We start from the raw sequence: 21,959 nt of genomic DNA, 5'->3' as shown, positions 1-21,959 counted from the left end.
ATCGGAGTGGAGGAAGTACAGGTAGAAGGGGGAGGGGAGACGAGGGGAGACTGAATGTGGTGAGGGGGGGAGCTGTGGGAAATGGGAAAGGGGACGCTGAGGGATAGGGGGTGAAGAAGGGGGAGGGGTAGATATCTGTTACTGGAGAGAGGGGGACGAGGGGGAGGGACTCTGGGAGATGAGGAGAGGAGAAGGAAGGGGAATGGAAGACTAATATTCACACACACACACACACACACACACACACACACACACACACACACACACACACACACACACACACACACGACCCTCAATACACCCTCCAACAAATTCCCTTCTTCACAACCACCAATGCCCTATAATCCAACAGTAACATATTTCTTCTATATACCCAAGAAAAACTTTAAATTACATCTTACTTCTAGGTCATATGTGTTTATTTTAGTCCACGTCAATGCCTCGACTGTGATTCATTGTCCCTGAACTTCTTCCTGTGTTGTATTCCTGAACTTCTTCCTGTGTTGCATTCCTGAACTTCTTCCTGTGTTGGATTGCTAAACCTTTTCCTGTGTAGCATTCCTCAATTTTTTCCTGTGTTGCATGATATTTAGGAGCCACGGACAATTTCAAAGATTAATGAGTCATACATCCCCTTCCCATTTTGCGCGATCCATGTTGATATTATTACTGCACGTCGTTTATTTTTTCATGTGTGTTCATTACTAGTAACTCTTGGAAGCTGAATATGAGTCTCACTTTACCTGTTAATGTGGCTAAAAAAAATAAATATATATAAAAATAAAGTTTTGACCCTTTCTTCCAACATAAATTAGTGTAGATGGAGATTTTAATGAGTCAAAGGAATCCCACAATGACTGAATATTGACTCTTACGATAAATGTCTCTGTCAGTAAATGTAAACGGATTTCTGATTTAACTGGCGGTGTGATAAATATATATTGCAAAAGCTTTATGTACGGTTCAGTATTACCCGGAAATGGCAAGCGTGATTGCGTCTGAACTAGCATGTAATAAAAATCCTTTGCCACGATTTTCTCCAGTTCACAAGTCAGTATAACCTAACAGTGGCAAATGCATTCTGAAATTTTTTAAAACCCTCAACCCGGCGACGTGCTGTATTGATTTTAATAACTTGCTCTTGCTGTCTCTGGCCGGATTTATTGTTTTGGGGAGACATGTCATCGTGAAAGACAAGTTTTTCTATACCTTCTTAGCTCTCCAAAACTTAAAAAAAAAAAAAATCTAGACACTGAAAAGAAAGAAAGGGAGAGAGAGGAAGAAAACGATGTAAAGAATGAGTAAGTAAAAAGGAAAAGGGCGTCAGATTGGAAGAATAAACTGGCAAAATTGTGAGCCAAAAACGCAATAGAATCAGCAAATGGGAACTGCAATAGTAACGTATGCTTTAACTTTGCACGTGCTAAAATTACCTCACAATTTCTTTCTTTATGCCACAGGAGGGTGAACAATGTAGGTTGGAAATAACGCGGCCTGAGAACAACAAAGTAAAACATTCAGTGGCAGTAACAGTGGTTCCCGGAAATACTGTTGGTAAATCTGTGCGCCATCTTACTTTCTGGTAATGGACGCGTCAACGAAACATGTTTTATTCACGTACAAGCATACGAAATAAACATTATGTCAATGGTGATGTATTTTACGTGGCTGCTCTCTCTCTTTCTTTCATCCCGTCCACACACACACAAACAAACACACATACACACACACTCTTCTTAGGGGATAAGCTATGGATATGGAGCACTCCACGTTACGTAATATAATCAACAGTGAAGAACAGAGGCTTCCCCCTCGTCATTTACTCCATTTCTGGCGATTAAAAAAAAAAAATGCTGGTTTGCCCTCCTAGTCACAATTTAATTTTATGAATACATCGTAAACCAAAACACCTATTATAATCCTTTTACCTTAACTTGATCCACATTTTCGTCTTTTTGCAGCTCATTTCACGTAGCTCAGTGGTATAGAAGGACAATACTACGGCTCTACACCTTTGGCACTGCACTTCGTGACTAGAATCATTATTCTGGTATTCATCTATTGTCCCAGCTCAGCATTCAAGATGGGGAGATGGCAATTTTAAGCCGAGGCAGAGTTAAAAGAGCATAGTCATCGGTCACGTCAATACTCCTTCAATAACCAAGAAATACCCCGAATATTATGGAAAAGACTACTAGAACTGTTGAGACGGTGTTATCAATAATTTCTCTAGGAGTCATCAACACCACCACCACTACCATCATCATCACACTCAAGCAACCACAAATTACAGACCAAAACATACGGAATCGACTACTGAGTTTTCGATTTGGCTTATCAACTAACTCTTCTCGCAGGCAATATTTCTCACATGTGCACACACTAGCCTTTGTTGCTGTGGCCCAGGGTAATATAATCAAGGGGAAAAATCTGCCCTTGAATAATGCAAATACTAACACTCAGAGTACGAATCCTGACTCGCGCGATTACCTAGACCGTGGGATTTTTTTTGGTTTCTCAAGCTGAATAAAATCGTCTGACATTAGGCTCAATTTAATACCAAGAGCAAGAAGAAGTCAGTCAAGATCTTATTTCTCTTCGTCCATAACAGAATGATGGGGCTGGAATATTTCTCTGATAACCCCTTCAGCACCACGATGTATTATGTAAAATCGAAGTAAGATATAACACTTTCTAGGGCACGGGTTTCCCTCAGCAGAATAAAGCGTATGAAGGTAACCAAAATAAAACATTTACGTAGATTTGTAATATTCCTGTGACCACTAAAAAAATTCGGTTCAGATTTGGAGATATTTCTACGTTTCTTTCACCTTAATCTGGCCCAGATTTTCGTCCTTTTGCGGCTTATTTCACGTACCTCACTGGTAGACTAACACAATACGGCTCTACATACTTCACACAGCACTTCTTCGTGATTAACATCGTATTCTGGTGTTAATCTTTGGCTACACCTCAGCATTCAGGACAGAGAGATGGCACATTTTTGGACAAGTTGGTGAAAATGAGTATAGTACTGAAGGTGTCAAATTTGACAGAGAGAGAGAGAGAGAGAGAGAGAGAGAGATAGATAGATAGATAGATAGATAGATAGATAGAGAGAGAGAGAGAGAGAGAGAGATCCTTAAGTGTCACCTGCGCTCTCTGACAGGCTCTCTCCTCTTTCATAACACGCTCACACGCCATAAATAATTCCAACACCGCTGCTAATAAATTCATTACGTATTTGCACTGCCTTAAAAAACACGTATAAGCTCTCCGCACGCTCTACAAACTCACAAAAAAAGAAATACAGAGGATGTGTAAAAAATCAGGGAACATAAAGGACAGGGCGGCGGCGGCGGCGGCGGCGGCAACAGCAGCAGTAGTAGTAGTAGTAGTAGATGTCGTTGCTGTTGTTACAGCTCTTGGTTCATCTGAAATGCGAACCCAGTGAACTGCAGGCTGAAGTTGCCCCCCTCCTGCAATCAACCATTCTAGTTTCATGGGACAGAGAGGGAGATAAGCGTAGCCGCAAGGTTATACAGTGCCACCACATGAAGGCGTCCCTCTCCAGTACCATCCTAGTAGTACAGGAGGTTAATGAAGGCTACATCTAACCCTTCCAGCTAGTAAAGGCTATCCTAAACTGAATAAAATCGTCTGGAGATAGCACTCAATCGTAGTAAATTAGTTAAGGGCTAGAGAAAACCTACTATTCTTCCCCTATGCTTTACAGACTTTTCACTCACCATGTAGCAGATACTAACCCCTTTTATTTTGATGGCGATTTTCTGTCCATTACTCTTTACTACCTCAGACGATTTTATTCAGTTGCAGGGATTCTTCAACATGGAGGGGTTAGACACAGCCTAAATAAACCTCTTCAATACGAGAGGCCTTTTAATAAGTTGAATAAAATCGCCCGGTAGCAGGAAACAAAAACTTACAAAGGACGTCACTCTGAATAAAAGGGTTACTCTCTAAATAGGCCAACTTTGTGTAATGTAATCCTCTCAGCCCAGGAAGGTATTATTTTATATGGGCATTTTTTTCTTTTATTCTCTCTAACGCCAGACAGATTTAACTCCTTGTAAGAAATGGACTAATGTAAGTCTAATATTTAAAATTTCGATAGGTCCGTCAAAAGTTAAAGATAAAAGCTAAAGAAAAAAAAGTTGCAACCCTAAACGTGAACCCGGTTGACTGCAGGCCATATCAGTCTTCCTTCCACAGTCCACCATCCGCTTTTCGGGGGACTGGGAGGGAACTGAAGGTTGTTAATATGGCTGGGTAGTTCCACCGTCTGGTCATATCGGTACCTTCACATAACGGCGCCCTTCTCCACCACCGACTTAAATAAAATAAAATAAAATAAAAATAAAAAATGAAACAAAAATTAATAAATAAAAAATAAATTCTTCGTAGAGAAAAAAGAAAGGTTAACAAATCGTCGCTGTAATTGGGTAAATAAAGTTCTCTTCTCAGGCAATTAGAAGACCCGTTGGCTTATCATTATGGAGATGATATTAATGGCAGGGAGAGAGACTGGGTCACTGCAGAAACCGGCAATAATGAGGAGGGAAAAATGAGGAGGATGCGTGGTTTTTAGTGGTTACCTGTTTTCTCATTATACTTTTTCCTCAGTCTTGTTTGAATCCATATTTACTCATCGAATATAACTTCATTTAGTCGCCAAAAAACAACACTACTACTATTACTACTACTGCTATACTGTGTTACTTTCAGTGATCATCCCGATTCTCATTTACCTTCAGGATTTTTTTTTTTTAATCATGTACGCTGTCAAGATGTAATAACTAGCAAAGAAAAAATATATATAATGTTGTGTGATTACCCGAAGTCCGATTTACCTTTTCCTGGTGTGCTTTCTGGGTAAATCATGCGGTGGAAACAGAACCCCCAGCACCACAGCCTGTCTCCTGTGTCGTGGAAGTTACCTAAACCCAGTGCATCATCAGCGTTGGCAAGACGGATGACAAATAATAAAAACATACAATAAGAGTTACCGATATTTCTGTGTTCACTGTTCTATTTTTCTCGTTACCCGAGCCATGTATCTTTCTCTGGGTGTAATCCGAGCTTGGAGAACTGGGGTATAATGGTGGTGGTGACAGATTTCTCCCCCTTCATTACTCCCACAGAAAAATCGAAATTACCTCACTTAGGGTTAATCTACCACAGCTTCAGACACAGTGATGTAGAGTGTGGAACGTGGTGGTGGTGGTGGTGATAATATACGAGTATGTAGTGGTGATGGTGATAATATACGAGTATGTAGTGGTGATGATGGTTGTGGTGGTGGTGGTGGTGGTGAGGCAAGGATGAAGAGCAAGAAGTCCATAAGTATGTACGAGGCAGTCTGCTATGATCTCAGGGGAGGGTGTGTCAGGGGCCGGGGGGAGGGCAGCGAGAAGGCGTTGTGGGAGATGGGGAGAATTGGGGACGAGAGCAAAGGTGTGGGAATGTGAGAAAAGAAGTGAGAAGATATGGAAATGACTGGGGGAGATGAGTTGTGGAAATGAGTGGGGGAGATGGGACGTGTGGAAATGAGTGAGGAGATACGAGAAAGTGCAGGAGATAGAGGGAAGATGTGGAGAGGTGGAGGAAACTGTGTGGAGGAGTTGGGAGATGTAACGAGCGGAGAGGAGTGAATGGGAAAGCGGAGATGTGAGGAAGAAAGCAGAGATGTGGAGCGGAAAGGGTAAAGATGTGGTAATGTGTGGGAGATGTAAGATGGAGTATGAAGAAGTGGGAAAATGTGGAGAGGTGTAAGAGAGAGAGAGAAGGAAAGAGAGCTGTGTGAGACAGACATGGGACTGTGCTGGGAGAAAAAGTGAGATGCTGAGGAGGAAGAGGAAAAATAGGAGGATGAGTAAGGTGTGGGGAGGAAAAGCAGAGAAATGGGGAGAAGCAGACAGGTGTGAGGAGGAGTGGGAAAGTGTAAGGAGTAGGAAGGCGTGGCAAGGAGTGCAGAGGAGTGGAGAGGAGCGGAAAGACGTGAGAAGGAGTGGAGAAGAGTGGAAAGACACGGTGAGGAGTGGAGATATGTGGAGAGGAGTGAAAACATGTGATAAGATGTAAAGAAGTGTGGAAAGGAGTAAAACGGGTGTGGCAAGGAGTGGAGAAGTGTGGAGAGGAGTGGAAAAGCGTGTGAAGGAGTGGAAAAGTGTGGAGAGGAGTGGAAAGCATGGTGGGGAATGGGGACGTGTGGGGAGGAAAGGGAAACGGTGACAAGGTACAGGATGGAGAAGGAGAATTTCAGCAAATAAATGAATGAAATATAACTGGTGCATATGTGAAAGGAGGGGAAATGGGACGAGTAAAGTGGATGGGGAAACTCACAGGGAATATTATGAAATGTGGGACGATAAGTGGGGATTGAGTGAAGGCAAGATGTGGGAAGGGGCAAGAAGGAACGAATCTTGTGTGGGGAGAAATGAAGATATTTGGGAAGAGCAGTTCTGTGGGGAAGCTCACGAGGAATATGAAAAAAAAAAAAAAATGCGGGGAGATACAGGCAACGGCAGTGGGGATTGAGTGGAGGGAAAATGGGATGAGCGAATCCTGTGTGGGGAGGAGGAGTCAGACGAGAAATTTTGAGATGCGGGGATGCAAGTGAATGACTGGAGAGAGAAAAAAAAAGATGGACTCGGGAGTATTGTGGGGGGGTAGCAAATCGGGAATAATATTAAGAAGTCGGTTTGTTTTCATCTAACGGAACTGGACCACTCTTACCACATGAATACTACGTCATATTGCAAGGATTTCGATTACCTTTACTTATGAGGTCGGAATGAGTCTCCTTGGTTACTAGTTACCCAAACCCTCCAAGCTAATTACACATGGCCTTCGACAGAACTGAAAGAGGTAAGGGACCTTTGTCACTATAACAGTAATACGCTGCTATATACGAGTATGGGTTTTGACACGCCGTATGGAGGTTGATGTAGCGGGAAGCATCAAGAGACATAGTATGAAGTGAGTTCGGCTAACAGACCAGAAGAGTGACGGAGGGGTGGATGGATGATGAAGGGAAGGTTGAGCAAATGTACGGTCTAGGGACAAAGTGGTTGGAGAGCAAATGAAGCAGGGTGGTATGTCCCAAGAGTGAGGGATTAAGTATGAAAGTTCTTGATAGTGAAGTGGTTGAAACGACAGAATAAGAATAAGGTGTATGGAGAAGGAGGGGGAGTTAAATGAGGGAGGCCTGTGTGTTATGGGAGAAAAGCGAGACTGACTAGGAGTGAGGGAGACAATGTAAGAGTATATGAGAGTGGGGGATATTACTGGGAACAAGACATAGAGAGAAGGATAAAGATTAACAGAGTGGGTGCTGTTTGGTTAGGGACAGAAATTCCTGGATGTCTTTGTCGAGGCCAACCCTCAAAGGAAAGGGCGACGGAAAGTATCTATGTATCTATATCTACCTGTCTACCTATCCATCTCTCTCTCTCTCTCTCTCTCTTCTCTCTCTCTCTCTATATATATATATATATATATATATATATATATATATATATATAAAGCAGACCACGCTTTCCACACGCACATGCACACACACACACACACACACACACACACACACACACACACACACACACACACACACACATGGATGTAAATCTGTATGTATACTTATGCTTTCCATGAGGTAATAACTTCAAGGGAGTACGACAACTTCCAAGACAGATTATGTCAGGTTAGGAGACTGTAAGTAGCCTATAACAGACTATACGGGGTAACCAGCAGTTTTTAGTTACCCACAGTTTCTTTAGTAGAAAGAACCTCAGGAAGTCAAGCTAAAACATCTACCGTATTTAATTACAAATATTATTTACCCTTCATCAGAAAGTTAGTCAGCCAGTCTGACGCCGAAAGGAGACAGTGAGAGAGAAAGGGAGAAACAAATAGAGAGGGAGATGCTTTCCATGAGAGAAGAATTTGGAGAGAGTGCGGTAGTTTCCTTGGAAGCAGTTCAAAGGAGGCGGCGTGGAAATATTGGCGGGGGGAGGGGCGGAGGGGGGGGGTCTGAGGGATGCCGGCTGAATGACGAAGTGGAGATGAGAGAAACACGGGGCCTGAAAATTCAAATCCACCCCTGAACATACGGCCCCGGAGGACTCAGAGGGAAGGGGAAAATTCATGAAAACCTGGAAATTTTACTACACAACACCTCTAAATGAACTTAAAGAAATACAGAACTCTAGGAAAATTTAACTAAAAGCAACCTTAAAAAAAAAAAAGAAAAAAAAAAAAGGAAAGCCTCAATATTCAAAATGACCTCCTGAAAAAAAAAAAAAAAAAAAAAAAAAAAAAAAAAGTCAACAGGGAATATCTTACTCCTGAAAACTTCGTAAAAAATTAATTCGCATCGCTTCTAGGTATACTGAACACGCGGTCAGTCCCCTATAGAAACATGAATCCTTAAAAAACTGCCTCTGAAAGCTTGGATAAAGTAACACACACACACACACACAAAAGCATGTAAAATCCTTGGCTCAGATATCGCAACACCTCCTACTTATATTTATTTTTACCTACTACACTTTACTATCCCTCCGTGACCTAAAGATACAAGACTGATATTAACCTCTAAACTATCCCTTTGTTACTTAAAGATGCAAGCAAGATGGATATGAACCCCTTTACTATACCTCTGTGACATAAAGACGCAAGGAAGATAAATATTAACCTCATTTACTTAAAGGTGCACGTAAGATGGATATCAAGCCCTATACTATCCCTCTGTGACTTACAAAAGGCGCAATCCTACCCTGCGATCAACGTTTTAACTTCTTCACTACGAGGACATCTTTTACTACTGCCATCTACGGACAACTTTATCCAGGTTTAGATTGAGAAAAACAAACTGAAGAGGTTGAATACGGTCTTCTTTTCTACTCTACTCTGTTCACTTTACCTTGGCCTATAATTACCATGCCTCCATCTTGAATGCTGAGTCATAACAATGGCGTAACACAAGAATATGATGCTACTCACGAAGAAGTGCTTCAGCAAATATGCAGAGCCGCAATATTGTCTTTCTGCCACTGAATTACGGGAAATAAACTGCGAAAGGATGAAAATTTGGGAAAGACCGGCGCGAAATAGACTGCAAAAGGATGAAAATTTGGGGAACGTTAAAATGAATAAAATATAGCATGTTAGAAGCTGAATTAAGGTGTCATATTATGTTAGGCAGAAGAAAATTTCTTTGGCAAATACTTTCTATCTCCTGACAACTTCACTCAGTTTAGAAGGTAGATGACTTGTGGTGAAGCGATGGGAAACACACTCCATTAACACTGAGGAGTCTTCTCTAACTAAATAAAATCGTCTTGTAGTAGTAATGACTACATAAAGAAGGTGTCAGGGTACCGGGTGCATAAAGCTCGGTTATGTATGTGTTTATTCATGCCTTTCGTAGTCCAAATACCCAGTCCATTCCCCCCACTGAAAGGGTCTAACGGTCACTGCTCAAAATGCCTTGGCCTGTCACTCCGGCTGTCTAAGAAGGCTGTCTCACGGCTCTCCAGCATCTGTTTGCGGATATCAACTTTGTTGATTCGCTATTAAATATACACCTTCAGTACGATAACCTCTTACATTACCATCTTGCTTTCCCCACAAGATTTCACTCGAGAAAGCCCCCTCCTTGTGAGTGGGTCAATGAAGATTTTATCTAATCCCTCCAGACCGAAAACTCTGTCAAAGCTGAATGAATATGTCTGAGGATACAAGAAACATGAATAAAATAACAGCTATATCCCTAGCCTGCATTTTCAAACTTCAGCAGTCCAGTCCCTCCCTCCACCTCTCTCTCTCTCACACACACACACACACACACACACACACACACACACACACACACACACACACACACACACAAGCTTAGGAGAAGTGAAAGTCCTGCGCTAGTTTTTGTTTTTATTATAAACGTTTTAGCCCTTCCTCCAACTACAAGCATCTATCAGCTATCGTTCAAGCTATCGTCGACGCCTATCACTCCCGCTAAAAGGACTGCCCCACGGTACCCCAGCATCTGTCAGCGTCTATCTCCCCTCCTCCGTCTCGGCCTCCCGTCCATCCCTGCCCGTGGGTGTAACTCGGCTCTTCCGCTGGGAAATTTGCTCACTTACTGTCCGTGTGTGTTCCTGGGTTGAGTGCCGAGTTTACGCCGCCCAATTTCCCGCCCAATCCATCACATATATTCAGGGGCCACGGATATTGCTGCCAGACGCCCCTTCCTGCTTATCCCGCCGAAGGATAGAGAGTAAAGGTGAGAGAGAGAGAGAGAGAGAGAGAGAGAGAGAGAGAGAGAGAGGGGGGGGGGATTCCTCCCCTCCTTCTCACCTTCCGGCATGTGAGTAATGAGTTGTTACAGAATAGAGTTGAATTCCAGCGTGGTCTCTGATACCTACTCACCTAGATACTGAATGCCTTTTTTTTTGGGGGGGAGGGGGGGTCAAATTCTCCCCTCAAACTCAAATAACGAAACATTTATATATATTATATATATATATATATATATATATATATATATATATATATATATATATATATATATATATATATATATATATTTACGCTAATTATATGGAAACAAAACAGCAAAGACGACTTAAAATTTTCGACCTAGTTTCTGAAATTAATGCACCTAACACCAACCTCGTCATTTTTTTTTTTTTTTTTTTTTTTTCCCAGTCCATCACCACACGATTTTGCTCAATACTGTATCGAACTCTGACCAAAATGGGGTAAAACGGGCTAAATTTCGTGGGTTATTTGTTACGGTGAGGCGAATGCTGCTAAAAAGTTTGATGGTGTGAGTATGATAAATACAGAATGCATAATATTTCTCGGATGCATACTTAGGTAGCCTGATGGGTGTTGCAATTCCGGTGTCTACGAGTGTTTGTGTATTTTCAGTAAACCCCTCTTACGCCTTTATGAAAAATTACATCGTCTGGCAGTACCAAGAATTTATCTATCACTCTATCTACCTATCTGTTTATATACCGATTGCCAGATGTCTTAATCCCGGAAGGGGTGGTCATTAAAAAAAAAGAAAAAAAGTCACAGCAATGAAGATACTGATGGAGATTACGTTTAACCTGTAGTTCATTATGCTGTCTAAATGAAGAAATCGCCTGATGGGAGTATAAACAAAATGAAAAACTACAGCATGGGTCAGAATTAGGCCAAATGTCACAAAGAATATTTTGGGTTAATAAGATTTTGTTTCAATTTCTTATAACCTGGGCTTCACGTATTTCTTAGTGCTGGTTGTCTCTTTCCTTTGGGTAGCGGGATTTATACTTGTACGTGATTTCTCGTCAAGAAAAAAACACTCCACCTTCATCAATCAATACGAAAATACAAACAAGCACAAAAACAAGTATACTCTGGCTACCTTCATGCGATTTTATTAAGGTTAGTAAGGATCTGAAAGAGAGGAGGTTAGAAATGAGTTACATTAGCCCTCCCAAAAAAATATTTTGGGGTTTGTTTTACTGTGACTGTCGTCACACAGTATCGTTCAACTCTGAACAGTTTTAGCCAGAATATAAAAAAAAAAAATTCCTTTAAACTCTCAATTCCGACGAAGTCTTTTATATTTAATTCTTGCAACCAACAACCGATTTTATTCAGCCCAAGAAACATGGCCCGTAGTAAAAGATTTAAAAAATCTGCATTAATTCCTTCAGCACGATGGCAACCCACCAACAGTTTAACCCAACCTGCATTAAAAGTTTATAGGTAGAGGTAAGGGTTATGTGTCCATGCTGCCTTATTTGCATATGGAATTAACGCTCATAAACATAACCACCACGTACACGGCTCAAGTCATTTTAGTAATACCTGTGATGGTGGGAGAGAGAGGACTATGGGACATGGCGCTTTCATCCTTGATACCACCAGACGATTTCCTTCAGCATATATCGAATTACTTACTGATGGGATATGGAACAGACTCTATCAAACCCCCTAGAATAATGTCTGGCTTATTCTTGCTACTACCAGACAATTTTACACAGCTGAGAAGAAACCACTCACTGAAGGAATTTGGAACAGACTCGCAATCCCTCTACAATGGTGTCTTTTGTATATCATTCTTGCTACTAACAGATGATTCTATTCAGCAGGACAGAAACTATTCAGTGAAGGCAATTGGAAAAGATTCTCTCAACCCCTTCAGAATGATAAACTCTTTTATACATCGTTCCTTCTACGAGACGATTTTATTCAGCTTGGGAGAGAAGTTGCAGTAAAGCGAACTGAAACTATTACCTCAAACTCTTTTAGAATGAAGACTTTTTAAAGGAACCCTGAACATACTGCTCTTGATAGCTTTAACTAATTTTATTCAATTTCTAGTACCTGGTGTTGTTGCTTAATCCTGGAACTGCACATCACAAGGAACTGGCACCCCCTCTTGGTAGACAGCGCTCCATTAGGTCCTTTCTCACGGCGAGGTGTAAGGAAATATGAACAAGTGCTGCTCCACCCAGGGTACACTGCGTCACCACGTGAAGGCTCCTCGTCAGCGTCTCAATTTGTAGGAAAAGGCCAAAATGTAGATGTACCCTCATATGTATACGAAATTTGTACGCACGTAAACACAACGACCAACTTAAACAGCGAAACTCACGCCAGCAACACCTTTTTTAAAATATATTCAGTACGATGACGTCTTTCTATTTTTCTATATTCTGCCCGATCATTTTAGGCAATTTTGGAGAGACCTTCCTTATTTCATGTTTAACCCATCCGAGCTCTATAACCCCTTTCAGCTCAGTTGATGGCCCGATGTGATTAGGCAGAAGAGCTGATTTTACTAGTAATCAAGTTCCTACCTCATGATTAAAGCTCCTAGAATTTCATGCAACCACAATTTAGTACTCAAGGAGCGTCAGTGGTCCAGTTCCGTCAGATGAATACAAAGTGAACAGGAAGAATAGTATTAAACGTGAATGTAAACTTGAAATTTGACGGGACATAGACACGACTGACGAGGCAGCCCACGTCACACTAGTAATGCCCGATGGTGAGAGGGACGGGGGCGAGGTTATATGGCAGGGCTATATCAGTCTTACTACCATTAGGTCATTTCATTCAGCTTACGGATAGAATGATGGACAGCCAGACAGACAGACACGCACACTGATAGATGGCCAGATACAAGGAGGTTGTAGGTAGACGGACTGACATAGATAAGAAGGTTATTTGATTAAGAATTATCCCTAGTGTTTCTAATCTGCCATCCAATAACTACCTGCTTATCTCTCCATCTACGTCTATTTATCTATCAATCAACAATCTACCTATCAATGAACCAATCTATCTATCTATTTATCTGTCTATCTACCTACCTATCTAGTATACATCTCTAAAACTCAGGCTTTACTTCAATTTAGACCATAATCGGTGGAACGACTAAGGGTGCGCCAAGGATGAAAAGATACGATTCTGGAAACAACAAGTCAAAGGTCAAGGTCGAAAGGCAAGTTCGGATCCGGTCAACCAAACTCAGTGGAAGGGTTGATGGTCGTGCAAGGACGAAGTAGTTGTTTTGAGACTAAGTCGAAGGTAAAGGTCAAAGGGTAAAAGTCAATGCTCGGCCCTTTGACTGTCCTATTGTTCTATATATACAAGTACTTATTTTTAACGCTTCAGCAGCATTTCAGTAAGATTTTTTTTTACTCTTGTTATCTCCAGACGATTTTAGGAGAGATTTTTCTAACTAAGCTGGGCAGATCCAGCCATCACTAACCCCTCCACTACCTGGGTGCACTCTCAATATGCAAAATCGTCAGCTAGCGGCAGAAACGAAGTAAAAACAACTTCCTAGGTGTTGCCTCTATTAATCCCTCCACTACCACGGTGCACTTTGTTAATAAAAAAAATGGTCTCCATTACAACAAAAAACAAGTTAAGCGCATTCAGAGGACGCATAACTAACTAAAAAACTCAGATCACCCCCAGAATTTATTCACCTCTTCTTTGGCCCATGGCACACATACCAAAAAATTTCATCGAAGTCCTTCAATAACTTTTTGAGATATTTTGTGGGGGAAAAAAAAAAAAAAAAAAAAAAACACGGTCTTGAACTGGAACTCGAACTCAGATCACCACCCAAATTTAATCAACTCTTCCTTGGTCAATGACCCACAATCCCAAAAAATTTCACTGAAATTCATCAGTAACTTTCTGTGGTATCTTGTGGGCAAACAGACAAACAGGGAGAACTAAATAAATAAATAAATAAATAATTGAAAATGAAAAACAAAATAAAAATAAACCCTCCTCTATTAAAACCAAAGAGAGAGAAACGGAAATAAATATTGCAACAAGTGTGTCGAGGTTTCAGACTGTCATGTTATAAAAAAAAATATTCCATGGTAACAATTCCACAAAAAAAAGAAAAAAAGAAAAAAGATCAACATCAACAGGATATACAAAGGTCACACACTTACCTAATTTCCGTGATCACTTCGGTACGTGGACGTCCCTAAATCTGAAACGAAGAAAATGAAGTAAATAAATACAATAAAAAAATAAATAAATAAATAGGTACATAACTAACAATTAAGGAAGTACAATTAAAAAAAAAAACATAATGTATAAATTCAGTAAATAAATAAATAAATATCGACATAAGCGTAAAATATGAAACAAACATTACTTCTACCATCCAATTCTCCATTTTTTTCACAGAATATTCATTTTTTTTTTTATTATTATTTCCATGAGTCTTCATTTACATCCCCCTCCATCCATCACATTTTCTTATATCTTTTTTCATTTCTACTTCGGTATCGCACTACCGCTTCAATTTATTTGCTTCAATAACTCTTTTCAATATATACCGGCCTTCATTATATACCGGCACTTTTCACCACATGAGGGAAGAGGGAGTGAGTTGGGGAGGGGGCAGTCAAATGGTGGGTGACAGTGGCTTGGAGGCGTTTTGTCTGTGGCCACCCTTTGCGGGATCAGGGCGTCGAGCTATAGATAGACAGATAGATAGACTTTTTACCACTGGACCATTCAAATATGGCGAACAAATCACTTACGGTAGGGCGTTACGAGATGATTTGCGCACTTTAACTCCTTGGCTTGTATTCTCGTCGGTTAAAAAAGTTTCGTAACACCTCTTCCTAAGCTTCCTAAGGACTCCCCTCAGCTGAATCAAATCGTCTGTCGCAAGCAAGAACGAAATAAAACAGACGCTCATTACCATACTGTACTGAATGATACATATAGTGTCTGATCTAATGGGGGGAGGGGTGAGCCGAAATGAAAAGGAAAAAAAGAAACCTTTGGGTTTTCAATAAAATGACGTTAGCAAGAAAATAGTAAAATAAAAACTTTCATTGGTCAAGGCTTGAACAAACTGACGTCAGCAAGAATAACATTATCAAGAAAAAAGCTTAACAGGTCACAGGTTAAAATCGCCTGACGGTAGCACGAAGAAACGATCCAGGAACTTACTACAATATGGAATTAATTGCTACAGTATTTCACTTAACTGGAGGAGGAGGAGGAGGAGGAGGTGGAGGACGGGAGGAGTGGGGAGGAGGGGGTACTAGAGGAGACCCACCCCTTCCTCCCTCCCACTCTCCCTCCCCCTTAAAGTTTCCGCCACTTCGTATAAAACTTTCATAATAAACTGTCACATCCCAAGAAAATCTCGGCGAAAAACTTAAATTAAAACCAGTACCCCGGCGAGACTTTTTTACACGGGGGAATATAATTGAAATGGAGGCAGGTCGATAGAGAGGAGGCGGAGTAGTGTTTAATAGTTCCTTTGATTTTTTTTTTTCTGGAAGTCGACGGAGAAGAGGGTGGATACGTTTAGTTTGCTTCCTTAAGACGTTCTTACGTAAGGGAAATTTCTTACACTGAAAGGGATAGTCGAGATGTGACTGATGAGAGATAAAATAATGAGTCCATAACATCATCATCGCCACCATCATCATCATCATCATCTGTTCCACTATACATCCACTCAACACGATACGCCACCATCCTATCACCAATCCATTTCTCTGACCACCATGCAACCTCACATCCATCCATCCACATATTCCACTAACAAGAAAGACGACTTCCCATCTATTCAGAAGCTGATCTTTTAAGCATTAGGAGAAGCACCTGTTTAATTACTCCTTCACATTTTTACTTTCCTTCCTTCCATCCATGCATCAATCTCCACTAACCACAAAGACAAAAACTCTAATTCACCCCATACGTTTGTCTAGGGATATGATGTTGGTAAGACGTAACCATCCATCCATCTATCTTCACTAATTAGGACAAAAACCATCATTCATCCAAAACGCTGAATTTTAGATAAGGATGTGGTGTTGGTTAGTGGCCATCATGCTATCATCCATCCATCCAACCATTCAACCACCCATCCATCCAACCATCCATCCATCCACCCACCAATCCATCCACTCATCCATCCACCATCCATCCACCCACCAATCCATTCACCCATCCATCCATCCAACCACCAATCCATCCATCCATCCACCAAACCATCCATTCATCCACCTATCACCATTAATCACAAAGAGCCACCCTCATCCACTGGTCTTTTAGGGCTAGGGTGTTGGTCTGAGATGGTCGAGGGTGTGATGGCAATATTGCTGGGCGTTCGTGTTGCACAAACTTGATGCTGTTCAACACGACACCCACGCCAGCTAGGGGAGCATCCTGTGTGTGTGTGTGTGTGTGTGTGTGTGTGTGTGTGTGTGTGTGTGAATGCGTGAGTGCTATGCATGTGCGTGTTAAACGGTCATATTTATCAAAAAACTAACACAGAAAACAGATGCGAAATGTCTGCAAAGTATTAAAGGCACCAACCAGACAATATGGCAGCTGTTGAAGAGGGAGATAAAAGAGAGAGGGAAGATTAAGCGACAGAGAGTAAAAACAAAAAATTCTGGCAGACAGTGATGACAGAATGAGTACAAATGTTATCAAAATGGAGACGAAGAGAAGACAAGGAATAACAGACAGAGAATAAGTGATGAAAGTGGAGACAAGGAGTAATATAAATGATAGGATTAAACAGAGAAATACCGTGTTAGGTAGAGATGAATGAAAATAAAGTTGATGAAAGTCGAGGCAAAGAAAGGGTGAAGAACAGAAAACAGATGAAAGGGGAGATATCCAGTTACGGACAGACGAAAAAAACAAAACAAAAACAACTGACGAAAACTGAAGGAAAGGTAAGGCCAGTGACAGATAACAGACGGAAGAAAAAGTGGAATAAAACGGTAGAAACACAATGTGATAAAAATATATGGCAAGATAGGGAGAATGGCAGGGTAGGGAAGAAAAGCTTATTATTTTGGTGAGAGAACATGACAATATCTAAAAAATTATATCGTTAAAGGAAGGCTATGGGAATGAGTATATAAAAAAGGCTAATTATGATAGGAAATATTGATAAAAGAATAAGTGGTGGAGGAAATGACAAAGGACTGTGAAGAGAAGCATAAATGATAGATGGATGAGAACAGATGGATGAGAACAGCGTATGGAGAGAAAGAGAAAGAGAGAGAGAGAGAGAGAGAGAGAGAGAGAGAGAGAGAGAGAGAGAGAGAGAGAGAGAGAGGTACATACTGCTTGACAACGGCTCAGAATGACACAATAACTTGATTAATATGGAAACAGTTCTTATGAGTTGACGTGTCAGCTTATTATATTCCAATGAGGACGCAGCGAAATGGGAAGTTCTCTTGTCTTATGTAAATCTAAAGCTAAGCGATCGGCAACACGGGTACGCGAAGGAATCTCTCTCTCTCTCTCTCTCTCTCTCTCTCTCTCTCTCTCTCTCTCTCTCTCTCTCTCTCAAGCTAAACTCTAGACATGGGATGATTACTGCTCCCCGGCCTGCCCCACTACGACTACTTTCCATCTGACACCCTCCACACCTGACACCCTTCACACCTGACACCCTTCACACCTGACACCCTCCACACCAGACACTCTTCACACCAGACAACCGTCACACCTTACACCCTCCATACCTGACACTACACACCAGACACCCTCCACACCAGACACCCTGCACACATGACACCCTCCACACCTGAAACCTTCCACACACTCCACACCTGACACCCCTCACACCTGCCACCCTGCACACCTGCCACTGATGCTGTGCCCCTGCTGTTCGGTACCTACTGCCTCTCCTACAGAACGATGAGCTGCTGTAACGCTGGTGCTCTGGTGAGGCTCGTGCACCAATGCCCACCAACACCATAAATGTCACTTCCATCACAACCCACTGACCCGACTCCCCCCCACCCCCAGGACAAAGGCCCATTATGGCAAATATGTTGATAAAAAAAAATCCTGGAGTATATTTCAGTATATCTTTACCCCTGGACTGTTCTTGTACTAAACACACACACACACACACACACACACACACACACACACAAAGCCGAGAGGACAAAAGTAAGTCACACAGCCCAAGCAAACTAAACCACCTTCAACAAAGAACAGCAACAAAGATAAGCTCCAGTTTTCTATGACAGGTTAACAAAAGAACTTAAAAACAATACAAGAAAAGTTTACCCTGGCACACCTCATGGCTTAACGATGAACCCTGGAACAAAACCCCATCCGCCACCACCTGTACACGGGACAAAAACACTTTATATCCTCACTCCTTGCCGCCATCCCCCCTGTCCCCTTCCCTTTCATCCTCCCTCTCAGTCGTCCCCTCTACCCCTTCCATCTCCCTTATCCTGGCCCCCTCCGCGTCCCCCTCCATCTCCCTTACCCTGCCTCCCTTTCCCCCTCCCCCTCTGTCTCCCTTACACCTCCCCTCCCCCTCCCCCACCAGCTGCCCCAACACCAACAATTGCGCCCCACACCTGTGTCGCGCCACTCGGAAAAACTGAATATAGAAGAGTTCACAGATTGACGAATTTTGCAGTGGTCTTCATCGCGAGGGGGTAAAACCTTTGATGGTCTGTTCTCATGGGTCTGCTTTAATACCTTCAGCCGCAGAGGTCTCATGGTAGCTAGAATAAAATACATCTAATCGTCCTAAGGGAGTTTACCGTTTGTCATATATGTCCCTCTAAAAGTGAGTAAAACCGTCTGGTGTTAACTAGATTCGGTTTATTTTGATCTGACAGAACTGAGTCACTCCCTCAACTCAAAGCTCTTCACCCAGGTAATTAAATGAGTGTTAGTTATGAGTTCAGAATTAGTCTCTTTGGTTCCAGGCCACATTCACCCTCCAGTCTGACTACCCCTGGCCATCAACTAAGCTGAATGGATGGGGTAACAGGTTTCTGTCAGATAACAACAAACCGACAATACAATAAAACTGTCTCTCAATGAACAGAAAAAATACATATATACTGTAAACATTAAAGTACTGATCTTTGACCCATGACCTATTGCTTCTCCTGGAAAAAAAATGAGCAAAGAAAACTATGAGGAAAATTTTATACTAAACTATTGCTGTTCGGCTTTTTTTTTTTTTTTTTCTGATGATTCTTGCTATCTGTAGAAATTTCATTCAGCTCACTGGAGACCACGTGGAGTGAAGGGGTTAATGAGGGCTGTATGTAAACTCTTCAAGCAACTAGGCTGAATAAAAATGAGTTTATTAATAAGTCATTTCCTCAGTCAATCTCTATGGTCTAACTGTATATTTGCCTATCCGATTAGTTACTCATTTACTCATTTATCTATATATTCTCGTATTACACACACACACACACACACACACACACACACACACACACACACACACACACACACACACACATCAAAGCAAAAACACACCAGGCAGACTAGAAGACTAAGAAAACGTTTTCATTCTATCCACGAGAAATACTGCGATGTACCTATCTATCTATTTATCTATCCATCTACATGTCGACCTACTTTTCCCCTTATCTATCTATCTACTTACCTGTCTAACTGTCTACAGTCTACTTACCTACCTACCTACACATTTGGCCATCTATTTGTATATCTACCTACCTGACTACGTAATTATCTACCAACCCGTCCATCTATCCATTTATCTATCCATCCATTTAACCATCTGCCAATAACAATAAAATCAACACAAACACACCAGGAAATGCACAAGGTCATGATCACTAGTTAATATTTACCTATGAAAACAACATGAAAATTGCGAGTCATTATAAATCAAAACGGACGAGATAGGAAGTCAGTCGGGACATGTTAAATATATTCTTCATCTTCATTGCGCTTATTTATTTTTTATTTATTTTTTATTTTATTTTATTTTAATAAAATAAAATAAAAAGTAGATGAGATATGAGAGGGCAAAGGAAGGAGTGTGTATAGTTGTGAGTAAAAGATGGAAGAAGAGCATAAGGCAGTATGGATCAGTTGGGTCAAGGATTGTGTGGGTAAAGTTGAAAGTTGGAATACAAATGTGGGCGATTGTGTGTGTGTATGCGCCAACGCAAGATCGTGCTAGAAGAGTGAGAGAAGAGTTCTGGACAAATGTGGAAGTGTGCATGGAAAAGTTTGGAAGGAATGAGAGAGTGTTTTTGATCGGTGATATGAATGGTAAAGTTGGTAATGTGAAGGTGGATGGAATAGTTGGTGAGTGGGGTGTGCCTGCTGAGATAGATGAGAATGGGAGTGCGTTAGTGGACATTTGTGCTGGGAGGGGGTTGGTAATAGCCAATACCCTCTTCAGGCATAAAATGATCCACAGGTATACATGGCGAGTGATGAGAAGGGTGGGTGGTGAACTGAATGAAAGGAAGGCAATGATTGATTATGTGTGTGTGGATGAAAGGATGCGAAGATGTGTAAAGGATGCAAGAGTGTATAGAGGTTGGGGGAGTGGACTTTCTGACCACTACTTGGTGGTGGCCAGAATTAGGATGCAAGTAAGATGGAGGAATAGAAGAAGGGAAAGACGAGAGGAAGGAGTAGTTGCAAGGAGAGTGGAAAGGTTACAAGAGGATGAGAAAAAGGCAGAGTATAAGAGAGAAGTGGAGGAACGATTGGGCAAATATGAATTGGAGCAGATGGGAGACGTGGAAGGTGTGTGTAAGATATTTACAGAAGAAATATGTGCAGCATGTGATGTGGTGTGTGGAAGGAAGAGAAGACGGAGGGGGTGCAAGGAACAGCGTGGTGGACTGAAGAGGTGAAACAGGCTGTGGCACAAAAGAAGAAAGCATACAATGAATGGATGAGAAATAGGGGCGTGGAAGAAGTTGAGAGGCAGAAGAGAGAGTTATATGTGGAAAGGAAGAGAGAGGTGAAAAGATTAGTAAGAGAGAGTAAGAAGAGAGTGGATGAGGAATTTGGAAGGAATTTGAGTGTAAAGTGGAGGGACTGTAAGAAAATGTTCTGGAGAGAAGTGAAAAGAGTAAGACAGGGTGGAAGTGAAGTTAGCAGGGGAGTGAAAGATAAACATGGTAGATTACTAGTGGAGAAGGGAGAAAAAGTGAGCAGATGGAGAGAACACTTTAAGGAATTGTTGAACGTAGAGGATGGAAGTAATGCGAGTATAAGTGGCTGGGGAATGGCTGGGAGAAGGAGGGAGGTGAGAAGACAGGTAGAAATCAGTAGGATAGAGGTTGTGGAAGCAATGAAGAAAGTTAAATCGGGGAAAGCCCCAGGAATTGATGGAGTGTGTGGTGAGATGCTGAAGCATGGGGGAGAGATAGTAGTAGAATGGATGTGGAAGATGTGCAGATTGGCCTGGGAGGAAGGTAGAGTCCCGGAGGATTGGAAGTCAGGTATAATTATTCCCTTGTACAAAGGAAAAGGGGAAAAAGAAGTGTGTGGTAATCATAGGGGCATTTGTCTTCTTAGTATAATAGGAAAAGTGTATGGTAGGATACTTATAGACAGAGTTAGAGAAAGAACAGAGAAATTAGTTGGAGAAGAACAGG

General features: G+C 41.6%; 1 protein-coding gene across 1 annotated transcript in view; it reads right to left on the bottom strand.

Moving 5' to 3' along the window:
- Positions 1 to 18,367, bottom strand: part of LOC145411670 (uncharacterized) — a 70,259-nt gene extending 51,892 nt beyond the window's left edge. Inside the window, exon 1 of the mRNA XM_080281676.1 lies at positions 18,172 to 18,367. Coding sequence (XP_080137802.1) covers positions 18,172 to 18,367 — 196 coding nt within the window. The remainder of the gene's footprint in view (positions 1 to 18,171) is intronic.
- Between the last annotated feature and the right edge of the window lie 3,592 nt (positions 18,368 to 21,959).

The sequence above is a fragment of the Coenobita brevimanus genome, chromosome 90, assembly GCF_032717465.1.
Source record: "Coenobita brevimanus isolate Jiangsu-jjx chromosome 90, ASM3271746v2, whole genome shotgun sequence".
In the NCBI taxonomy this organism is placed as follows: domain Eukaryota; kingdom Metazoa; phylum Arthropoda; class Malacostraca; order Decapoda; family Coenobitidae; genus Coenobita; species Coenobita brevimanus.
Note: the sequence above shows the minus strand (reverse complement) of the source record. Positions and strands in the feature narration are given on the sequence as shown.